General features: G+C 38.1%; 2 protein-coding genes and 1 non-coding gene across 6 annotated transcripts in view; all 3 read left to right on the top strand.

Annotated features, from left to right (window-relative positions):
• The window catches only part of LOC134743375 (uncharacterized), a 548,210-nt gene that overhangs the window by 350,957 nt on the left and 171,978 nt on the right, over positions 1 to 25,275 (top strand). The window lies entirely within an intron of this gene.
• Positions 11,389 to 21,806, top strand: LOC134743455 (mucin-5AC-like). 4 transcript variants are annotated; one of them, XM_063676886.1, is made up of 8 exons: positions 11,389 to 11,502; positions 12,854 to 12,980; positions 15,688 to 15,799; positions 16,890 to 17,010; positions 17,370 to 18,130; positions 18,662 to 18,910; positions 21,160 to 21,282; positions 21,359 to 21,806. In XM_063676886.1, the coding sequence occupies exons 1-8, from the start codon at positions 11,444 to 11,446 to the stop codon at positions 21,649 to 21,651; spliced, it is 1,845 nt and encodes a 614-aa protein (XP_063532956.1). In that variant the 5' UTR covers positions 11,389 to 11,443; the 3' UTR covers positions 21,652 to 21,806. The 4 variants fall into 4 exon arrangements, with proteins under 4 accessions (XP_063532956.1, XP_063532953.1, XP_063532955.1 ...); XM_063676883.1 differs by having other exon boundaries at positions 17,370 to 18,910; positions 21,359 to 21,802; XM_063676885.1 differs by lacking the exon at positions 11,389 to 11,502 and adding an exon at positions 11,661 to 11,688 and having other exon boundaries at positions 17,370 to 18,910; positions 21,359 to 21,801.
• On the top strand, positions 21,043 to 21,116 carry Trnai-aau (transfer RNA isoleucine (anticodon AAU)). The gene has a single exon. It is a non-coding gene; the product is annotated as a tRNA-Ile (tRNA).

Genomic DNA, 25,275 nt, shown 5'->3' with positions numbered 1-25,275 from the left:
AGCTTTTTAAAGTAACTGTCAACGCTTGTTGGCAGTTACATTTTATCTGTGATGTCATATTATATCTCTAAGGGCCACTTGCACCATCCCACTAACACGGGGTTAAGCGGTTAAACCGTTAACCTAGTGTCAAATTGTACTGGTAACCATGGTAACTCCAAGTTTAACCGGTTAACCCCGGGTTAGTGAATGGAGCAAGTGACACTAATGCGAATAAAAAAAAAAAAACAAAAAAAAAATATGGATACTGTGGCTAGGGTTGCCGCCCATACTATAATATATAGTATCGTACTATATTCTATTATACAAAAACAATATAGTACGAAACATACTATAATTTCATCACTCAAGAATGGGGTATACAAAGGTCACCGATATCGCATCGTACGCGACTTGGATTTTTAATTCGCCTCAAATCGGCGTCCTATTATTTTCAAATTTCTCAGTAAATACTATATTTTTTCAATATTTTGACAAAAATACTATACGTGTAAAGAAAAAAGGTGGCAACCCTAACTGTGGCACGGGAAAACCTTTAGCTTCGCTTTTTAACTTGTTGCAGAGTTAGCTTGGACAGACACTAAGTAAACCTCACAAACCATAGACATAGTATACACAAGTAGTTATAGACGCGCCACCGAGCGACCGGGGGAGGGAAAGAATATTCATATGAAAATGTATACTACGCAATTTATCCGGTTTGCATGTCCAATGTATTTTCTCTTTCACTTATAAATTTCGGTATTTCGCTATAGCCTCCTTGCTATAATGCCCACATGATGCCATAACCCGACCATGGAAAAATGCCCGGTCGGTGATAAAGACAAAGCGTGGCACTATTTTCTCTTTCCTTTTTTTTTAATGTGATAGTCAGCTAACGAGCAGACAAGCCGCCTGATGGAAAGCAGTCATCGTCGCCCATGGACGTAAGCAACATCATAGGAGCCACTTAAGCATTGCCGACCCTTGAGAACCCTAAATACCCGCTTCTTGAAGAATCCCATGTCGTAGCACAAAGGAAATACCTCAGGAGGCAACTCATTCCACATTCTGCACGTTCTGGGAAGAAACGAGCGGGATGCCCGCTTATTCATGGTGTGCCATGTGTCTAAGAAGTGAGGGTGAGCTTTGCTCCTTTGGCGGGAGGTGCGGTGATTAGAAACTTATAGGAATCGCAATAAGACTATCTTTCTCTATCAAAGAGTGTCAGGCCCTTGTCACAAACACAGCTTGAACTCTTGCTGAAATTCGTACCATACCACATTATATATTGACTTTAACTAGACAGGGATATGATAGTCCCATTCAATTACGAGTGACAGACGTACGGAAGAGCGTTGTTAGGCCCCCCATTATATTATTGTAAATTCTCACTGACAAAACATGGACCTTTGTTGATTGATAACAGGTTGTTGAAGGGCCAGGATGAAGAAGTTTTGACAGAGAGATGAGATATAGTATCAATCATTACTGTCAGTAAAAAGAAGGATAAAATCCTATAGATTTTTTTAAGTAAAACTTCTTTAGGCGCGACTAGAGGGTAACTCAGATTTTTTTTCTGACGGAAGTAACGCTCAGTAGTGACACACGCACAATAGGACACACGTCAAATTGCAAGCGATAAACGTTAAAGAAGTTTTATCTTAATCGTGCGTAAATATTACACGCACACACTTTTTTATTTTCTTGCCTGTAACTGAGTTTGGATTAAAAGAATAGTGGAATATAAAATTGCTTCAAAAATGGTAGTACCTATACATAAATTAAAAAACACACAATCTTTAAGGGGCCCACTGACTATCAGTCCGCCGGACGATATCGGCCTGTCAGTTGTTTTTAACTGTCAAATTTTTGTTCTAACTGAAAGACCGATATCGTCCGACGGACTGATAGTCAGTGGGCCCCTTTAAGTAAGAGGATACTCATTCAAAAAAAAACAAAATTCTTAAATAATTAGTTTAGCTATCTTTCAAAAACCGGACAAAATACTTTACGATTAATTGAAAGTCTCCTGAAGTCGATTAAAAGGCAAAATTTAAATGAGAACCGATATTCCTCCATCTATCACTGATAGGTTGTAGCATAGAGTAACTTATACTAGAGCGGTACTGTCATAGTAAATTTTGAAACCCCAGTAAATTCACTGCCATCTGTCGACACACTTTAAAACTAAAAATGAAGATTTATAAAAATACGATAGAATGTATTTAAATATAGATAAATGATTTTTTTTATTTGCATTAATTATTTTTATGATTTTGACCCATGTTCTTTCACTGATATGCGTTAAAATTGTTAAATAACAAACGAAACCGTCAACGCCATCTATTCGACTGTAGGCCAAAACTAGTAGCGCCCTCTCAACGAGAATCAAATTTTCTTGATTTTCGAGGCACGTTTTTTCCTTAGACTGTATCTATCTATTACGGAGTTATATCTATCTTTGGTTGTAGTTACACGTAATTTGTTTCTTTATACAATCATCGTCAATGATAAAGGAAAGCATAATTCTATTTTTACCGAGCCTATTGTGGTGACAATTCTTGCATTTACGACAATGACCCTTACAACGGCTGGTTCATCTGAACGATTTGCAAACGTAGGGTCGTCACACCAGTTCACTACGTTTGAAAGTGAAAATGAGAGACAAGTAGTTTACAGCATGGGATGGGGATCTTCTTTTATTTAAGCATTAGATATGCTTGTGACAGAAAACCCCGCTCTTCCGAAATGTTTGTGTCTTTAAATCTAAAACTAAAACTAAATACTTCTTTTATACTACTAGCATGATGGTTACAAAAATTAATTTTTTTAACTATTTAATACTTATTAATTACTTCAGTAACAATTCCTAATTATGTATTTAGAGCCTGAATGGCGCGCGCGCGCGCGCGCGGTGTGTGTGTGTGTGTGTGTGTGTGTGTGTGTGTGTGTGTGTGTGTGTGTGTGTGTGTGTGTGTGTGCGTGTGTGCGTGCGTGTGTGCGTGTGTGTGTGAAGGTATGTGTGTGTAAGCAAAAGTCTAAATGCAATTTGTTAATTAAATAGGTTTCTTTATTTATTACGATAATTTTGATTATCTTTGAGAGTTTCGCAGTTTTTACCAATAGTCACAAAAGCCGAAAGCCGAAAGGAAGGATAATCAATTTAGCTGTCAAAGTACGAGTATCATCCGTCAAAAAATTCTCAAACATGAACATGATGTGCCTAATTCCGAGAAAATACGATGGGAAAGGATCATTCACTACATCTGTAGACCATTCCTAACACATACATACACCTGCGAAAATAGTATTCGTCTTATACTTATAACACTGCACTGTATGATCAGGACAGGAATCAGTCTTTTAATCATGCCAGCTATATATTTTAGATTAAGTAAGTACCTCAGTATGTCTGCTGATAGTACACTGTAAATTATTGTCGCCTACTATTTTGTACAATTTTGAATATCTATTCTAAGTGGCAATCACAGTCTTGGCAAAATTATTGGCCAAAAGTTTATTTCTTTATAGCAAGTCTGAAATAGAAGATAATAGAGCTTATCGACGTGACAGCGTTTTAATGTTCAATCGTTTTATCACTCAGATAATTCCGTCTATCATACATAATTATGACTACCTATACGTATGACTGCTGGACATCAAACAAACGTTGTACGATTTAAAACCTTGTTGGTCAATACCCACAGAAGATGACATGTGCAACTGTGCCGAAATATCGGTAACACAGAAAAACAAACATACATGGTAAATACTCCGTTTTACTCTCTCTCTCTCTCTTTGCCTAGCCACGTCCCATTTCATTTGGGGTCGGCTCTCCTCGTCAATCTTCGCCACACTCTTCGGTTCTGGGTCGTCGTCTCGTTGATTTGGGCTTTCTTTAGGTCATTGTTGATGACAGACATCCAAGTTTGAAGGGGTCTACCGGGATTCCTCGGACCGGTGTTTATACTGAGGACCTTTCTGGTCATATGATCCTCAATTTTCATTACGTGTCCACACCACCTAAGACGGGTTTCAGCGAGAAAATACTCCGTTTTACATAGTAAATATGGGGCATTTTCTATGAAAAGGGACCTTATTGTCGATGGCGCTTACGCCGCACAGCGTCGCGCGTCATTGTATTTATATCGGAGCATCGTTTATAATGGCGTAAGCGCCATCGACAATAAGGTCCCTTTTTATAGAAAATACCACATATATGTTAAACAACAATGTGTGTACATTTTATCAGCCCTATCTTTCGTGGATCCAGAAAGAGGTCGTCGCCTCGATTGATAGCTTCAATGGGCGCATCCTGCGCGGGCGCACGCGGGGACAAGCCGGATCTATTTAGTTTGGTGGGTTCTGTTGGGGGAGAGATATTTACGAGACCAAGGTGTATTCGGATAATTCGGAATGTCGGGTATTGTGATGGAATTTTCAGATTTACCCGATATTTTGAAGTATGGATTCGGAATTATCCGAATACACTAAAGACGATTTTGTTTATATTAATATATGCATTTGTGATTTTATGGTTTTATCAACAGTCCACTTCAACAAATCCGAGTGAAAACTCACGAGTTATTATAAAAAATACTCATATCACTATAGGCTCAGTGTTCGTCCCATTGTCCTATTTTACATTCTGATAATGCGAGGCGAAATTGAAGGGAACTCTTCAAATATAATAGGTAGATCATTTTATTTTATGGCAAAAATTACCAACCTCCATCATCATCTTGTTGTATTTTTTTCTTATGCAGAATTTTTTGGTCTTTAAGGAGGCGATGGGCCTTGGATCAGGTTTTTGTACCTTGACCGTTAAAGGGTAAACGTTGTACACTACACTTTTTTCAGATTTGAGAATTTCTCTTTCGATCCTAACTGGAGTGAGTAAGTGTCCCAAAATTTTCATAAATTTTTCCTTCTTACCTACCTTTCCGATAACGACATCATCATACCGTCGTTGAAGTCGGTTTTTGGTAAAAGTTATATTTATTCCGACAAGCAAGCTGAGAGACGCACATAAGTACGACTGACTCATTATGAGTCTATTCTCTCGACCCCTCTCCCCTTTATTCCACAATCAAAACAACTTCGTTGCTAGGGTACAATTTCTTTTCCCTGGCTAAAAGAAATACCTACTTAATAACTTTTTCCGCCGGAGGCAAAATCCCTGAAGACAGTAGCAAAGCAGAAATTATATAATACTAGCTACAGGTCACAAGTCACAACTTCGCACCTCTCATAGATGTCATTACATTGCCCCTATTATGCCCCTTAATTTTCACTTTAGGCAAAAGTACAACTGTAATTTATATAACATAGGTGAAGTTAACTTCATTTTGGCCAACCCGCAATCAAAAAAGGCGATGAAAATATATGAAATTGTTAACTTAGGTATTTAAGCGTAGATAATAAGAGTTGATTTGTCTTGCTATGTCACAATAAGGGTGACATTTTCATTTGTGAAAAAACCCTTTTTCTAATAAAGATTAAAAAAAAAAAAAAACCCAATTTCTTCCCAATTCGTTCCATTAAAATGAATAAATTAACATTTTAATATACACATTAATATTCCTCTAGAGCTTTAATCATTATCGACCATTTTCTGGACAAATACTGCTGCCAATCGATGAATATCTTCGGTGGATTCAAGCTATGGGTTGATTCATTCTTATTGACGCGAGATTTGTACTGAAATGTCAAAGTTTTCATATATTTTTTATATTAAAGGGGCCCACTGACTATCAGTCCGCCGGACAATATCGGCATGTCAGTTAGAACAAAAATTTGACAGTTCCGAATTCCGAACAACTGACAGGCCGATATCGTCCGGCGGACTGATAGTCAGTGGGCCCCTTAAAGGAAAAATTTAAAAAGTCACCACTTCGCGCAAAACTCGAACTTGCTGTCTTTCGCATAGATAAAATCTAAAACAGCTTTCGTGAATCAACTTACAATTCAATTCTTATTATAAATAGGTAAATCTTCATCTCAATAAACAGTAATTTTCCAAGAAATTGGTTCAGTAATGACCTTATTCTCTCCATTTCTACTTAAATTGATTACATTTTTGTTCGTGAGCTTTTGCTTTAATTTGCTTATCAAATCTGCCTTTTGTGTCGGAAGCTCCTTTTTAATTACTTGAGTGGCGCCAGAGAACGGTAATGGTGTTCAAGTCGTCGGTGTCGTTAATTTTATTTGTTTGGCTGGTACTTTGAGTTCATTCATTCATAATTTAAGAGCATGGCTCTTGTCGGTGGAGTATGCGCCAGTTTTTTCGGTCCTCGGCCAGGTTCTTTAGGTCCCTGTAAGACACGACATTTGCTTTCGCTTTCAGTTGTTGTGTGTAGCTTGCTCGTGGTTTTCCGCGGCCTCTTCTCGCTTCTATCTTGCCTTCTAATATAGTGTTAAAGAAAGTGTCGTGTCTTATCAAGTGACCTATCATTCTGCCTCGTCTATTTTCTATAGTTCTCAGCAGGTTTCTCTTCTCTCCCACCTTCTATCTTACCTGGCGGTAGCATTGTCCTCACGTTCCATGTTCCTATTAGGCAAGGGTTTCGCATGATGACGACCGATTCAGCCTTGCGTCTGAACCTGCCGGACTCAGACCGCCACGGGATATTACGTCGTGGAAGCCCGTTGTCAAGGACCATACTATTTTCATTGACTGACATCATACTCTTTTTTATGGGAATTTAGTACGGTGGTTTCCCATTGCCTTCCGTACCACAGTACAGTGGCCGGTCTCCCGCCCACTGGTGTCCGGTCAGAAGCCCATCCAGATTCCATATCTTCGGCCTTCTGCCAGTACTAGAGCTGCTGTTGTCCGGCTCTAGGGGAATGCCTATTTGATGGCGGCATTGACTCGCCATGTCACACGGTTGTCTTAGGATCTTTGTGGTATTTTTAAGGTAGGCCTGGCCCCCCAAACCTCCCACCACATCCTGATAACCCTGTTACTTTTAATTAGTATATACCCTGTTACTGTAATTTAGTAAGTTTTTTTTAATAGATTTTATAGATATATGCACCATAGCATTGTAGCACCATATGTGGATCAGGTAGGTACTACAATTACTAGTAGAATCGTATTTCAACCATCAAAATGGATTTGGAACTCTCTGATACTGAAATTTCACTTTAAGATTGAATTATGGAAATTCAGTTTGAAACAGCTTATAAGGCTTTATTTCCACTTAAACAGTCCTTTTTAAATGACATAAATCACTTAAGTAACATTAAATTGCTCTTTCATTATCCCCATTAATATCTAACCAAAGAGGATATAATATTATAGAGCGGTACTGTCATAGTAAATTTTGTAACCACAGTAAATTCACTGTCATCTATCGACACACTTTAAAACTAAAAATGAAGATTTATAAAAATACGATAAAATGTATTTAAATATTCATAAATGATTTTTTTTATTTGCATTAATTATTTTTATTATTTTGACTCACGTTCTTTCACTGATATGCGTTAAAATTGTTAAATAACAAACGAAACCGTCAACGCCCTCTATACTACAGTAGGCCAAAGGTAGTAGCGACATCTAATCGAGAATCAAATTTTCGTCATTTTCGAGGCATGTTTTTCCTTAGACTGTATCCATCTATTACGGAGTTATATCTATCTGTATCTAACCGAACCAATTATGGCCATCAAAAATAAATTCGTCAAATTCACTTCCCATTGCCCCCTCAATAATGTTGATTAATTCTGGTTTAATATCGTGGGGGATACCATACAATTCCTTTCTTCATTTACAGTACAATCGGGTAGTCGTATGCGATTATTCAGTCGCACCAATAGCTTCATTACCATTCCCACATTATTGCCGAACTGCGTATAAATGGTGAAGTCATTTTCGGTTATCTTGTAGCACTTCCGTGCTTCTGCTATTCTTGTCACAATGATCCTGTTTACATACATACATACATATAATCACGCCTATTTCCCGGAGGGGTAGGCAGAGACCACGGATTTCCACTTGCTACGATCCTGACATACCTCTTTCGCTTCCTTCACTTTCATAACATTCCTCATACACGCTCGCCGGTTTAGGGTGCTCTTGACCTGGCCTTTCTTCAGGATTTCCCCGATCTGATCAGAGAAAGTCCGCCGAGGTCTGCCCCTTCCAACCCCCATCCTGTTTACGATCCGATTGATCCTGTTTACTTTTATAAAACGGCCAATAATGTGGTGATGGTAATGAAGAATCGAAACGCAGTACAAAATCGCATAGAAGCACTCAATCAATGATGAAATAGGGTCACGTTGTATAGAATCGTTACACAGAGTAACCCATCTTCCATTGCTCGATGCATAAACTCGTATCTTCGTATTCCTCGTATTTGACGTATCTTAGTTCGATTCAGGCCTATAGTATTACTGATGACAATAGCGCGACCAATTTACGCGGCTTATGGTAATTACTGTCATACTATTACTTAACAACAGCCTCATGCTTTAATTGTGTAAAGGAAACTTAATTATTATTATTTCATACACTTGACACACAAGTGATATTTGTGTCTCTTTCTATAGTATCCAGTATGAGTAAGACAACGATATAACAATATGAGTTGTGTGAGTTCTCAAGGAGGTCAATTAACTTACTGATAGGGCAGAGGGGTGACTTAATTGTCAATTTAATAATTTAGTTTTATCTTAGGGGATAATATTTCTTGTACCGTTCGAGAAAATTATACCTACCTATTTGACATAAGTGCGTTGGGGTAAGTGCAAGGGTTTTTCGTAAGATGAAAAGACACCCGTAATGCTTCGGCATACGGACGATTTTTTGTCATACCCCTCATGAAAAACCCTTTACGAATGTCAAATGTTTAACTTTTGATTTGAACAACCAGAGGTTACCGCATAATGTATGGGGGCATACATTTCATTTCATTTATTCCTTGCTTAGGCTACCCACTACTATAGCTGTCAATATCGAAGTACAAATTGTCCTTTGACTCCATGTCTCTTTCACTAGGTATGAGTTATTGACTCTTCGGTACAAAGATACCCATTTTCACCGACAATGAGTGTAAAACTTAAGTGCTACAATATTGTCGTTAGCGATTTCGTGGGTGTATAACTAATTTAAACTACATTTGCGCCTACGTGAAAGTTTCATAGTTTAACTTTAATAGTTTAGTGACAACGCTGGTAGTACATTATACTTCGTCGCTGCGCGTACAAAAGTCGCTATGTGATTTTTAACGATTTTTCGGTTTTAATGCCATTTTGAACCTTATTTTTATACGCATATGCTCCAAAAACAGCGTAGCGCTTATTTCAATATTTAAGGATTTATCAAATGTAGGTATGTGACGCCTATACAATGAATGCTCTTCCTATAATCGCTAACTGGAATAAATCACATAACTACATTAGCTTATTGGAACAGTTAAATATTTTTATAAGGTTCTTCAATTTTAATAGCATTATAATTTGGGCAATCAATAAATACATTCATACATTTTTATCAAATATTTCATAATTACAATTCCTAACCATTTCTCGTAAAAAATTCTATAATTATTGTGCCTATAAAATGAATAATTTTCCTTCCAATTAAGCTCATCTACATCTAATACATAACTATCATATCCAAATTGTCTTCAAAGCTTGATTGCATAACGTGTCCAAAAGGAAGTGCCCTCAATTGATAATTAAAATGCCAGCGGGTCTGTTCAATCCATACAGTGGAGCCGGGTAGTGACATTCCTTTATGATTATGATGTGTGTGTGATGTGTGATGTGTGTATGTGTGTGTGTGCAAGTCAGGGAGTCCAACCTAGTGATCTGGGTGAGAGCAATAGAGAAATAGCTTAGTTATTTCTCTATGGTTAGAGTGATGAATTCTGGTTGGATCGATTCCGTAAACCTTTCATTATATGGATACAACAAATTTTATAAAATGCTCATTAAAATTAAAAAAAATCAACGAAAATAATTCGTGTAGTTTTGAAAATATATGTTTTCGTGTATATGTAGTTATACCTTGTGGTGTCCAGATGAATATACTAAGTCCTCTGGGGAGGGGGTTGTGCTGAGGGTGTAGACTTGTAGAGGGTTTCTACAAATTATAGGTCATATTTATTTTTACTCAACGATCAATACTTTAGGAGCTACAGGGTGTTTAATTAACAGAGATAAAAAATAGACGATATAAGAAAACGTCGTTTTTCGCCAGGGACCGGACACCCCTTTCCGCGATAAAACCCTTTCAATGGGCGACACTTAAACACGGCTAACACATTGAAAGACTTTCCCTTTTGAACTGCAAGCCCATTCATACCCTTACCTTTGACTAACCCTTACCGAAAAGCTAACCAAAAATAAGGCTAGCTCTTAATATGGGTTACCCTTATCTTTAAGCGCTTTTTATAAAGGTTTCCCTTTGCGTGAAAGAGACAGAGGATTAGTATATATCTACGGTAGTGTATGAAAAGGAAAGAAAATACGTGCCTAGTCAAAGAACGCCGCAGTCGCCGCCGACGATCGCTCGGATTCGAAGTAGTGTGTGCTTTATGAACAAGGTAGATGACTTAAATTAGCACGCTTATATGCTAAAAGGGAAGCCCTTTAAAAGGCTAACCCTTATAAGCAATATGCAAGGTGTTGGTGAGCGGATGATAAGGGTTTTGTAAGGGTATTTGGGCTACCGATTACTCAAATGTGGTAGCTTTATATAAGGGTTTTTAAAAGCAAAACAAAGGGTTTCGTCTGGCAAAGGGTATGGTGCGTTAAGCCTTATGCAATACCCTTATAAAACCCCGATAAGGGATAGCGGGCCGGTCCCTGTTTTTCGCCCATCAAAATATACTTTTTGCAAAAACTCAAAAATGGCTTAACCGCTATAGGTTTCCTTGAAAGTCAGACAAATACATTCTTAATTACACAATTCTATTGATTGTGCGCAAAAACATCAACTCATAGATCTCCTTTTTCTTTTACAGGTGAAACTTTCAACATGCCAAGATAAGAAGCCACGATGGATTGGCAGTGACAACAATGACAGTAGCAACTCGGACGTTAGAGACTCAGATATGGTGTGTGGTGGCGGTGATAGTGACGATGCTTATGGTGGAGGTGGTGGGGCTGAACGGGGACCATGTCTGCATGGTGCAGCAAAAGTAAGTGATAATAGTGTTTATTACTATGATACTATAAGCCACAATGGATTGGCAGTGACAATGACAGTAGCAACTCGGACTGTAGAGACTCAGATATGGTGCCTGGTGGCGGTGATAGTGACGATGCTTATGGTGGAGGTGGTGGGGCTGAACGGGGACCATGTCTGCATGGTGCAGCAAAAGTAAGTGATAATGGTGTTTATTACTATGATACTATAAGCCACAATGGATTGGCAGTGACAATGACAGTAGCAACTCGGACGTTAGAGACTCAGATATGGTGCGTGGTGGCGGTGATAGTGACGATGCTTATGGTGGAGGTGGTGGGGCTGAACGGGGACCATGTCTGCATGGTGCAGCAAAAGTAAGTGATAATAGTGTTTATTACTATGATACTATAAGCCACAATGGATTGGCAGTGACAATGACAGTAGCAATGGACTGTAGATACTCAGATATAGTGCGTGGTGGCAGTGAAAGTGACGGTGCTTATGGTGGAGGTGGAGGGGCTGAACGTGAACGGGGACCATGTCTGCATGGTGCAGCAGAAGTAAGTGATAATGGTGTTTATTACTATGAAACTATAAGCCAGGATGGATTGGCAGTACCATCTCGGACTGTAAAGACTCAGATATGGTGCGTGGTGGTGGTGATAGTGACGGTGCTTATGGTGGAGGTGGAGAGGATAAACGGGGACCATGTGTGCATGGTTCAGCAGAAGTAAGTAATATAGTGTGTAAATCCAATACGAGCAATAAATTAAACCAGATATAGAATTTATCCGTGTAATCATTAATTAAGGTTTTTTTTTATTAACACTGTTGTGACCCTGTAATTAATTTTTGAAAATTTTACGAGCAGCAACGTACTGCAAACATTGCGAGACATAACATGACAATTGAAATGACATTAGGAGATACCTACGAGCCTTTTGTAGTAACTGCTGACAAGCGTTGACAGTTACTTTAAAAAGCTCGTATCTCGTAACTTGTGTGTTGCTTTACATTGCGGGCCGCATTATTTTGTAGCAAAATTTATCGCAATATACTTCTTAGGTCCTGTGCTAACTACCGTTTAAATATTTGCCCGTATTGGATGTACACATTGTATAGTCTTTAACTTTGTATTAAGAAGAGATGTTTCTTAGAAATTAAGGAAAAATTACAAGCGCCAAATCTTTGACTCTTTCGCTTTGTTACGTCACTTTTTAGGGTTCCGTACCCAAAGGGTCCCTATTACTAAGACTCCGCTGTCCGTCTGTCCGTCTGTCTAGCTGTCTGTCACCAGGCTGTATCTCATGAACCGTGATAGCTAGACAATTGAAATTTTCACAGATGATGTATTTCTGTTGCCGCTATAACAACAAATACTAAAAAGGACGGAACTCTCGGTGCGCGAGTCCGACTCGCACTTGGCCGGTTTTTTTTTACTCGATTATTCAAAATGCTTCTTGCCTTAGTACCTCTCTTATCTACGTTCTATCTTCCCCTCCGATTCCACCACAAGAACCAGTCATATTTCTGCAGTAGTTGCAGCCCTAACTGACAATATAAACAAAAATAATATCGCCGCTATACTTACTCAACCTCGTATCTGCAATACTCATTTGATGACAAAAACACCCGTATTCCGAATGAAAGAAAAGCGACATTTCCATCAAATGATTGTTGCAGATATGAGGTTGAGTAAGTATAGCGACATGTTTGTGTTCACAGATACAACATCACGAAGCGGGTGAAGTACCGCGCGCCGATGTCCGTGCGCACATACGAGTGGTGTTTCTCCATGCCGCCACGATGCTCCAAATGGAGCACAGAAATGCGGGATCTTACTAGACTAGAGGTTATTATAATTTTTGTATAATTGCTATCAATATCTTCATCGACTCGATCTTTCTCCTTCGTAGGCGTGCGCGGAGCCGGAGCCAACAACTAATAGAGTATCTTTTGACAATGAGATGTAAGGGGTACACAGAGTGGATGCTGCCACGTATATGCCTGAGATGGCACGAAGAGGCAGCACTTGCCAGGCCGTAAGGACTATTGAGAGTTGAAGGAATCTAAAATGTACTAAGTTATTGGGTAAAAGAAATGGACTAAATACTGGGGGCTATGTGATAAAAAACCGGACGCGTATAGTGCTATGTGATAAAAGACTACCTAGTACAATGTTAATATTACAGTAATTTTTAAGTTTATCATTGACTTTAGCTGTAATTTGCTGTGCATCAGAATTTTTAGACATGATACTTATAGTTTTGAACTTTCTTTCATTTACCAAAGTAACCAAAATGTAAGTACGTACAAAAGATCCAGTCCTGAGGAAGAAATCCAAATGCCTACATATCAAGAAATAATAAAATGTATCACTAATTATTTCTTCAATATTAGTCACATCATTTAAACACTTGTGCTTTGGTAAATATGTGGCAATGAAAAAATACATTTATTAAGATTATTCCATACTTTGCATTGGAACGGAAATAATGAATGCCACCGGCAGTACTACATACAAATCCACTTTTCCATTAAAGCATAACTTTATAGACGATAATAGTCTTAGTGATTACTTGAATATGAATCTAATAGACGAAGAGCTGGTCTCTGAGATATACAATTTAAAATTAGCTAAAGCCGTTACTCGATCAATATCAAATTTGATACAATTTCTGTATTGATTGATACAGGTGTCAGTTCATCGGTAGAGATTGGAGTCGCAGACCAGCAAATAGTGAAATAAATTGAAGAAACTATAGCTTATTTTATCCTTGCCATAAAAATTGACCTCTGTCGATGAACAGCTGTCATACTATGGATGAGTAGCTAATAAGTGATTATATTAATATCTACATTTGGAAAGAGTAAACTGACAGCAATTCGAAAAATATTTTTTTATTTATTATAAAAACGATAACGCGATAATTTCATTCAATACACGTCCATTTCTCTTTCTAATTCTTAATACGAGTTGGGTTTCGTTGCTATTAAAATGAAACCTTTTCCTTTGCCACCTCTTAGTCTATAAGGTCGATTCGCCATCCTTGAGTGAATCTAGATCAGAGCAAAGTGACTGTCATAATATTACTTCATAGGTAGGTAATCACGAAGTTACTGGTGGTGTTGTGTTTTTAAATACAAACAATGAGATTTGCTATGGGGTCACGTTTGGCCTTTAGAATCTTGGAATCCAGTCACTTTCATACATAAGTAATTACATTGACTAGATGTGACAGTAACTGGAAATCCTACTAAGTAGGTTCATTGCGCTAATTTCCGTCCATGCTCTAGTTTTCGTCCACTTGACGGATTAGCAAATAATATATTTCATTTTTAAATTGCTACTTGCGAAATATCATTTTTATGTAGCTGGATGAAAACTAGCGCAATTACCCTATATTGCAGGACCGGGAAGGGAATATTGATGCTTAGTATGGATTTTACCCGCGAGTGTGAAATTGAAACACGAGCAAGCGAAAGGAGTCTATAGTTGAACCACGAGCGAAGCGAGTAGTTCTAAAATAGAATCCTGAGCGTAGCGAGTAAAATACATTTGCACCCGTGTGTAACACAAAACTTTTCCCCTCACTATAGCGACGAAACTGCAACATCCACAGGCGTTAGATCATCTTCATCACTGGAATCACTCATTTTTTCACGATAATACGATATTATAACAGAAAACTCTGGAAGTTGTGTATTTTTACGTATCGGGGTCGGGGAGAAAATTTTTGTTGACAATGTTGACATTTCTGACAAAGCGTTTTGAAATTGCATCGAATCAAATTGTGCGTTTAGAATTACATTAAAAAAAATGTTTCTTATAGAATTTAAGGTTTATGACTTAAAATCATTAAATAAAGCTAAATTTGGTATTTTTTATTAAATACCAAATTTAGCTTTATTTAACGAACCATTATTATAAGCGTTTTACGTTTTGTTATCTGTCAAAAGCTACTTAAACACGCTCCATCCAAGGTCAAATTACTTTCCCCGCTAGTGGATAAAATGCGTTTTTCCCCGCTTGATTTAAACGATAAAAGACGGCTTTCCGAGCCAGTGAGGGGAAAAAATCCATTATAGAGCCGAATTTTATTTTGTCGTCGATTTTTTTTTGTCGTCTGAGTTGACACATTTTTAGCATCCTATAATATAAATGGGCGTAGGAAAAAATGGTAATAAAAATATTCTATTTATTGTATCTTTAAGACAAAGTGTATGAAACAAGAAAATATGCTTCATTGAAACAAAAACATTTTCCAAACGAAAACTTTAACAAGAAACTTCATTGAAAGAAAAATCTTACTTAAAAATCAGAGATTCGAACCTTAATACTTTGCTAACAGAGTTCAAAATTCCTTTGTAAAACATTCTTTCTTAGAATATCACTTGATTTCACACCTTTTTCTAAATGAAACCCTATTACCCAAGCAACAAAGTCTATTAGAGTTGTTTCTTGATCCAAAACAATACAGTCTTATCAATATGATTCTGCACGTTTTTTCAAATAATACCTTACTGTCTTAATAACAGGGTTGTTATTCAATTTCCAGACTGAGGAGCGAACAGCGGAGGTGGCGGTGTGCTGCCCCGGTTACAAGATGAGGGATGTATCCTGTGTGCCGGTGTGTCCGCCGGGGAGGACCGGAAACGGATGCTCTGAGGGTAGAACGCTTTTTGCTTATGTTGCCCTGGTAACCTTTTGTGTTGATTTTGCTTTAAACAAAGTCAAGTAAAAAAAATACACGATTCAAGCATCGCCGCCTTAAAGTAGGAAAAATTCTGCATAAGAAAAAATACAAGAAGATGATGTTATAGGGTGGCCATTTTTGTCATAATGACAGTGTGCCTTATATAAAGGGTTACAGATAACAGAAAAATCAAAGTTACATTATAGGAGTAAGGAAAGAAAGTCAGTGCTCGTAACTGTCCCAAAATATGTCATCTTTAAGAAATACATCATCAACAACATTCATCAACATGTGAAAATTTCGACTGCCTCGCTATCACGGTTCACGAGATACAGGTGGTGGCAGACAGACGGACATATAGACAGATAGACGGACCGACAGACGGACAGACGGACAGACGGACAGACGGACAGACGGACAGACGGACAGGCGGACAGACAGACAGACGGACAGTGAAGTCTGAGTAATAGGGTCCCGTTTTACCCTTTGGGTACGGAACCCTAAAAACATTGGAGTGAAAGGGCTCAGTAATGTATACTTTAAAATTACACCATTTTATAAATTTTGTACAAATTGATGTTTTTCGTCGATGTTATCGAACTAGCTTACTTGTTGTTGTATCAATTTTAATAGTCATAAAGATTATAATTATACGTAATTTTAACTTGAAAATTTATTGCAGTTAGTGTTAATAGGATACAGCAGCGTTATCTTTGATTTATTACAGACATAAAATCAAATAGTAGCTTTCAATTGCATCTATGAATATACCCATTAATATTACTAACCGCTTAACTCCAAACCAATAACTTAATAACAGACTATAAAAATCTAATGTCTTTATTAACAACTGCTGAAAGCTCTACTTTAGACTAAAGTCCATTAATTTCTTTCATAACACACTGTTACAATACACAAAGCGTTAGTCAGGAAATTACAAAATCTGTAGATAATAACGTATCATGAAATAAAGATAGTGAGGAAACATAAGATCCAGAAAATATTACTAACTAAAGTACTAGTGACTTAAAGGCAGTGAAAATTATAATCCCGAAATATTTCAGACTGTCCAAAAAGCAAATGGGGTCCAAATTGCGTGAATGAATGCAAAACATGTACAGAGCATGGCACCTGTTCGGCAGTGACAGGAGAATGTCGGTGCCAGGATGGATGGCAAGGTGAGAGGTGGGTTGCCACTAATGTAATCTTCTTAAATCGTATGTCTCATCTCATTGCGAGACAAAGGCTTACGTATCCGCTGCTGAGAACGCTTAGAATCTTTTTATCTCAACAACCTGATAAAATATTAAGCTTAAAATTTCTAGAGATTTAATTATAATTAAATTTCATCTTGAGTTGGTATAATCTAGTACTGTATTGTTATTACATTTTAGTTAGGTATTCAATCCAATTCAATTCAATTTATTCACGTAAATGAGTATTACGCATTTTGTTTTAGTTTCTCTCGCAGATGCTTCTTTCTCTGTCAAATCAATGAAGTCACTAATAGATTTATAGTCAGTCACCATTAAATTGTTTTTCAGATGTGAAGTAAGACTTAGCTCTCCTGCAACGATAGAAGAACTTTCAGTTACCAAACCAGTTACCATACCTACCTCAAGAGCTGATGAAAGAACTACTATGACTAGTACTACTGGGACTACCACTACAACAACACCAATTACTACAACAGTGAGAATTCCAATCACTGCAGCTCCAACGAAAACAACGTTACCTACAACTCCTAAACCTACTACAACAACAACTACTACTATTCCTACTACTACAACTATGAGACCTATTGCAACTACTTTATTGACTAGCGCTGCAACATCTACAGTAGAAACCACCATACAGTCGTCTAAGATTGCTACCGTAGAATCTAAAATACCAAATCAAGAACCAACTACAACTAAATATACAAATTGGAATAACGTGACTTTGACTACACCCTGGATTTTATCTACTAACAAATCTATAGCTCCAACGAAGATGTCGTTTACCACGGTTAGTCCAATTTTCATTAAACCAAGTTTTGCTACAAAGAGTATTGAAACTACTACAGCTTCTACTAAAGGAACGACTGTTAGAAAATCATTGCCAACAACCGAGTTTTTAGAATTACCATCACAATCAACTAAAACATTTGAAATGTCAACAATGACTTTGAGAACTGCTAAACCGAACTTAATAACGGAGCCAACAATTAAAGAAGCTACAAGAAGACCAGAAACAACTATCAAAATGTATCCGACAACAATCAAGTTTAAACCAAAAGAAATTTGGATAAGACCAGCACAAAAAGGTGAATTACTAGTTGAAACGAAAATCAAACCAATTTCGGAACCTCCAAAACATAAAAATGTAACGAAAAAGGAGACTACGATAAATACTACACCGAGAACTATAATGGTTTCAATAATACCAACGTCTTTGTCTTACGCTACGTTCAAAAAGATAGCTCTGACTACTGCATCATACTTTACATATAAAAACGTAACTGGGAAATCAACAGAAATGTTTACAAGGTCGATGTCATCAACACCCGCACCTGTCAGACCATCCAGCACATCGACACCCTTTCAAAATACCACTAAATCACACTTTACAGAAGACTCAAAGAATGCCACTAACAGCATGCGCACGTCCGCTAAACCTTTAACTATCTCTTCAACTAATACAAAATTAAGACGGATCAATAGAACTTCTACTAAAACTTTGGAAACAGTGACAGAGATTATAGTTAAAAGAAACAATACTGTATTTCAAGCTAAAGATAACGTTACTAAAATAACAGCAACAGCAAAACCTGATGAAGAGTTTCATATTTTGACAGAACCGGAGCATATAACAGCTGTAATGGACAAACCTGATCGATCATCAGTAGACTTGATATCGGTGATCAGCATAGCTGGAGGGGTGATGATGACTGTGATCACCGTGGCTGTGGTGATCGTGATGTTGGACAGGTGCAAGCGGCCGAGGTATGAGGATAAGATGAACAGCATCAAGATGCAAGTGATGATTGATAATAATGACGGGCCGCCGCCGTATGTGAGGAATATCTTTAATACGCCGTTACCTGGTAAGTTTCATTTACTTTCTTCTTCTTCTTATTTAAGAGCTGTGCTCTTGTCGGTGGAGCAATCACCGACTCGTCCGGTCCTCTGCCAACTCCTTAAGGTAATGTGATGTGATGAAATAAAAGAAAAGGTTCAGGTCGTGTCATAACAGTATGACACGACCTAAACCTTTTCTTTTATTTCATTTATAATTAATTTCTTGTCAAAAAACTACATGTATAAAATATAAAAAACCGGCCAAGTGCGAGTCGGACTCGTGCACGAAGGGTTCCGTACCATTACGCAAAAAACGGCAAAAAATCACGTTTGTTGTATGGGAGCCCCACTTAAATTTTTATTTTATTCTGTTTTTAGTATTTGCTGTTATAGCGGCCACAGAAATAATACATCATCTGTGAAAATTTCAACTCTCTAGGTATCACGGTTCATGAGATACAGACGGACAGACGGACAGCGGAGTCTTAGTAATAGGGTCCCGTTTTTACCCAGGGACCGGCCCGCTATCCCTTATCGGGGTTTTATAAGGGTATTGCATAAGGCTTAACTCACCATACCCTTTGCCTGACGAAACCCTTTGTTTTGCTTTTAAAAACCCTTATATAAAGCTACCACATTTGAGTAATCGGTAGCCCAAATACCCTTACGAAACCCTTATCATCCGCTCACCAACACCTTGCATATTGCTTATAAGGGTTAGCCTTATAAAGGGCTTCACTTTTAGCATATAAGCGTGCTAATTTAAGTCGTCTACCTTGTTCACAAAGCACACATTACTTCGAATCCGAGCGATCATCGGCGGCGACGGCGGCGTTCTTTGACTAGGCACGTATTTTCTTTCCTTTTCATACACTACCGTAGATATATACTAATCCTGTCTCTTTCACGCAAAGGGAAACCTTTATAAAAAGCGCTTAAAGATAAGGGTAACCCTTATTAAGTGCTAGCCTTATTTTTGGTTAGCTTTTCGGTAAGGGTATCAAAGGTAGGGGTATGAATGAATGGGCTTGCAGTTCAAAAGGGAAAGTCTTTCAATGTGTTAGCCGTGTTTAAGTGTCGCCCATTGAAAGGGTTTTATCGCGGAAAGGGTTGTCCGGTCCCTGTTTTTACCCTTTGGGTTCTTCTTCCTCGGTCCCTCATTGCTGAGGATCGCGACCATGTATGCTCCGTCTCCATAGTGTGCGGTCATAAGCCACATGAGTCACGCACTGCATGTTGCCGCCAACCACCCTCTTCACGCCATCATACCATCTCGTGGGTGCTTTTCCTCGCCCTACCCGCCTACCCTTTGGGTACGGAACCGTAAAAACGGGAAAAGAAACAAAATAAAAAAAAAATGCTGAATTGACCTAAATTTGTCTATAGTTCGAAGATTCGGTTTCGGCCAGTTTCGGCAAAAAAATCATGTTTCGGTCGTAGTAGCATCATTTTATTGTACACAACACATGAACACACGTTTACATAAAATTTACAGAAATAGAGGTACAAAGGCGAACTGGTCCCTATAAGGGAAATCTTCCAGCTAACCTTCGAGTAGATGAGGGGAGAATTCAAATTAAGTAGATAGACAAACTTACGGAATGCACAATAACATTTTAAAAGTAAACTGACAAAATTGTTCGGTTTCGAACAAAAGACGGCCGAATCTTTCGGCCGGGCCGTAACTTTCGAAATGGTTTCGTTCTATCATCGATATAACTCCGTAATAGATGGATACAGTCTAAGGAAAAAACGTGCCTCGAAAATGACGAAAATTTGATTCTCGATTAGTTGTCGCCCCTACCTTTGGCCTACCCTCGTATAGAGGGCGTTGACGGTTTCGTTTGTTATATAACAATTTTAACGCATATCAGTGAAAGAACATGGGTCAAAATAATAAAAATAATTAATGCAAATAAAAAAATACATTTTATCGTATTTTTATAAATCTTCATTTGTAGTTTTAAAGTGTTTCGATAGATGGCAGTGAATTTACTGTGGTTACAAAATTTACTATGACCGTACCGCTCTATAATATTATATCCTCTTTATGATGAAACTAAACCATGTGACCAAAAGCTGTGGAACAAGTAGAACAATTATTTTCAGAAGTAATGACGTTAAGATACCGATACACTATTTCATCGCTTGTCACAACGGCCCATTAGCTCAGTTGGTTAGAGCGTCGTGCTAATAACGCGAAGGTCGCGGGTTCGATCCCCTCATGGGCCACTTCTCTTTTTGCTTTTTTTTCTCAAACATTTGTATTTTTCAGAACCACCAAGAACAGAAAAATGCCATTACCAGCCAATATCAACTTTGGACAGGAACTTGAAACAATTTATGAGGCCAGTGGTTGTTCAAACAATTTCTCCTATGATGTTGGAAAACTTTAGAGGTTTGTTAAAAAAAACATCTAAAGACAATTTTCTTCAATAAGTGAATATGTTCTAAACAATACATTTTATTTACAGGAATTTTAGAATGCCATTACGACCACTTGCCAAGAAGAAGCGTGGAATATCCAACATTACAGGCGCGTTGTTCTGTGGCGCCATCTCTGAGCGGTTGTGACGAACTACGTCAACAGCGACCCGACTCGCTAGCTGAGTCCGCTATAGAAGCGCTCAAATGTGAAGCTAAGTTAGATGTAATTGATAACACCACATCTGAACCTCTGTATGCTGAAATACCATGTTGGAGACCACCTTCAGAACACGCAATTGAGGTCGTCAATTTGAACGGCGAAGCTGTGACAGAATTATGACTTAAGAGTTACCAAGCATAGAAGCTAGTTTCACTACTGGCCGATAGATGGTGCAAAACATAAAATTTAAGCATCCCAAAGATTTTATTTAAGACGGTTTTTGAAATAATTAATTAATTTGTATGTGGTTGTTTTGTGAAAAGTAAATGCGTGTGTGATTAATAGTTTAATAATGTGAAATTTGTTGTTTTTAATTAAACACATTAATCGTAATAAAGTATGCGATATGAAGAAGTTAGTTTATTTATTTAACCTTTATTGCACAGTACAAGAAAGTACATATGGCAGACTTAATGCCATAAGGCATTCTCTACCAGTCAGCCATTGGGCCAAACAGAAACTACAATTGGTGCGTGTAGTGTAGGTAGATATAAATACATTAATAAACGCTTGACAGCGCGGGTAGACCTAAGACTCATTCTTGCAATATATGGAGATTCCTAACGGTTGTGTTTTCTTGTGCTCCGCTAATATAAATATCCCGACGGATTTACTGGGGACTTTACAGTGCGGTACATTGTGCAACATAGGGCGTAAGTTTAATATTGCAAACGAGAGTATATAATAGTTAAATCGCGACGGCTCGCCGGAGCGATTTATAGTCTCGAGTTTGCAATATTATTACGCCCCGAGATACACACAATGTTTTTCATCACACTTGCAACTTGCAATACAAAAATGAAGTATAAAGACAAAAAACTGTTAATTATTATTATAATTCTTTGTTTCTAGTATTCTAGAAACTTCATAACTCCTTAGGGAAAACGCTTAGCTCTTTTATAGTTCCCGCTAAGTCTGCGTGCAATTCCACATTCACTGAGCGAGTGTGATGAAAAATACAGAGTTGCAAACTTGCAAAACAACAATAATTGTCATTTAGATTTTAGTTAATTGTACTCACAACAAAATTACAATTAGCTCCATGCATGAATTTATTTTTATTTTTGGATTCATAATTTATATCGTTGGAACACCGGAAATGATAAAAATACTTTTGTAAACCTTAACATTATTTTATTAAAAAATATTTAAAATGTTGAAAATTTTTGAGCGGTTGAAACGCTCATAATTTTTTACGCGAATTCGACAGAGCGTGATGACGTCACACGTTGGGCGGCCCAACTGACGTTTGCTACTAATGACACTAATCTGTCGAACGCATGACGTCACGTGGCGTTTCGAGCGTTTCGCTCACTAGCTTTTCGCGGGCAAATTTTTGTACTTTTTATTTAAAATTTTAAGTAATTAAATGGTAGTTTAAAAACGTAAATGCATTTGTAACATGATATAACGGTAACAAACATCCAAATAAAACATATTTCGTTCAAATATAAACTTCATGTATGAGGCTAATTAAGTCACAGTCAACTCAAGCCTATAAGAATCGAATAGGGAATATGGAATATTACGCGAAACTCTGCGTAGAGGGCGCCACTACCACGATCTGAAGGTTTATAACATCTCTGTTAATCTTGCATATTCGGGAAATAAAGAGGCAGATAGCGAAATTTTGGATTCGCGATTCCCAGTAGGTCCTCTTTAAACAAACAGCCTTAAATGGCCTTAATGCATCAATGTCACATTCATGGAGACTATATAAAGGAGCCAAATCTCTATGTATGAAAAGTGTCCATCAAAAAACAGTAATTAGGCGGCGCCACCATACACCGAAATACTACCAAAAACAACCTACGTAATTTGGTCGGGTTATTTGTTGCCTTATATGGTTCATGTTATACTCATGTCCCAGAGCCTAACTAGCGCCACCGGAGAGATTAGGAACTATTATTTAAAACTGAAAGCGGTCACTTTTGCAACAATTCTGCCATAAGAGATTGGCATCCTTTCTATACCATCCAGTCATATTTTATTAACTCTGAAAACTTGTCAAAAACCTGTTAAAGGTACAGTATGTATAAGTTACTCTATGGTTTACTAAAAAGGATAGTGCTGCACTCTGGTGGCAGGACATTGCAGTAATATCCCCTCTCCCTATTCTATGAGCGCCCCGCTACCTAAAAGTGATTCTTCGGTAGTCCTACACGGCTACCACGAGATGGCATTTGACATTTACGTTAGCGACAGCGTAAACTCGATCGCACATTCCCTCTACCGCACCAATACTTCAGAGCGAGCGAGATGGACTGCGATCGAATTTGCCACAAACCTACAATGTCAACGATTACCTGTCAAATATCAGAAGTGCGACCAAAATCGGAATTATATCAAATCCTCACAACCTAAATGGTCGCGATTCCACCCGCGGACGCTTCGGCTGTGGAATGAGCGATGCCGAGGTTTTCCCGAGGGGCTACAGTATGGGGTTCTTCAAAAAAGGAGTGTACAGGTTTTTAAAGGGTCGGCAACGCGCATGTAATATCTCTGGTGTTGCAGGCGCCGCGTCCATAGGCTACTGTGACTGCTTAACATTAGGAGGGCCGTATGCTTGTTTGCCACCGACGTGGTACTTATAAAAAAAATGTCATTACAATTTCAATTTCTTTAGACTTATATTGACCGGGATATGGACCGTGATTACCTTTTGTATTGTTTTCGAGCTCCCGATATTTCGTCGCAGTTACATGCATATGTTCATTTCTTTATTGAAGTTGGTTATATGTAGGTTATACAGATGTTCTGAAATGGTTGCCCATTGTAACATTTGTATCTAACTTGGCATTAAGACGTACAATTTTCTAAAATTACATTACATGCGATATTAGTATGTACATTACGATACAAGTGCGAAAAGTAGCAAATTCGCAGAGTGGCGATAAATTAGAACACGAGCGAAGGCGTAATCTTAAATAATTTCACGGTTTAGACTCACTTGTTTTAGTCACTCGCGCGACATGTTTCGGAGAGCCTAGGTCTCCTTTCTCAAGCACTAATAGTGCGCGCAGCGTTCACGACGACAAGTGAGTCTACTAACAGTTTAAATTCGATTATTGAAGGCATAATCCTGTATGATACATGTACCTAACAAATGCATTGTTTAAATTCCACATCTGGAGCACATAAGCCGTTCCACGGCCCAATTCGAACGATGCTTCTAAGAGATCACTGCGATACGATACCGATCTGTCAGGGTCACAAGTGACGTTTTTGGTTGAAGACTTTTGACACTGACCAGATCGTTATCGAACCGCAGTGATCTCTTAAAAGCATTGTTTGAATACGTACGGCCGACAGTCCTTGACCAGAGGACATCCGAATAGGAGATAATTCGCACAAACAGGATTGCACTATCGCATCGCTTCCATGTGACGACACCGTTTCGCTGAATCGGGGTTCTGTGCCGAAACAAACAGGAAATAATCTGCGAAATGTTGGTTCTGAGAATCGTGGAATGTAAAATAAGTGACGATAGAGATTAGGAATCCTTGTATATGTAAATAAAACTGGGTACCTAATAAAATAATAGAATTCATGTAATAAAGGAAATAAAGAGTAAATTGATCATGATTGATCGTCTCGTTTCTATCACCGCACCTCCCGCCAAAGGTGCAAAGCTCATCCTCACTTCTTAGACACATGGCACACCATGAATAAGCAGGCATCTCGCTCGTTTCTTCCCAGAACGTGCAGAATGTGGAATGAGTTGCCTCCTGAGGTATTTCCTTT

The sequence above is a fragment of the Cydia strobilella genome, chromosome 8 (assembly GCF_947568885.1).
Source record: "Cydia strobilella chromosome 8, ilCydStro3.1, whole genome shotgun sequence".
NCBI classification, from domain to species: Eukaryota; Metazoa; Arthropoda; class Insecta; order Lepidoptera; family Tortricidae; genus Cydia; species Cydia strobilella.
This window is presented reverse-complemented; position numbering and strand designations above follow the sequence as displayed.

Excerpts from the sequence above, each read along its gene's own strand:
- LOC134743455 (XM_063676883.1), top strand. The coding sequence starts at position 11,444 with ATGCTTATGGTGGAGGTGGTGGGGCTGAACGGGGACCATGTCTGCATG. Across the intron at positions 15,800-16,889 it reads CGGAAACGGATGCTCTGAGG|ACTGTCCAAAAAGCAAATGG; the intron begins GTAGAACGCTTT and ends GAAATATTTCAG. Across the intron at positions 21,283-21,358 it reads GATGTTGGAAAACTTTAGAG|GAATTTTAGAATGCCATTAC; the intron begins GTTTGTTAAAAA and ends TTTTATTTACAG.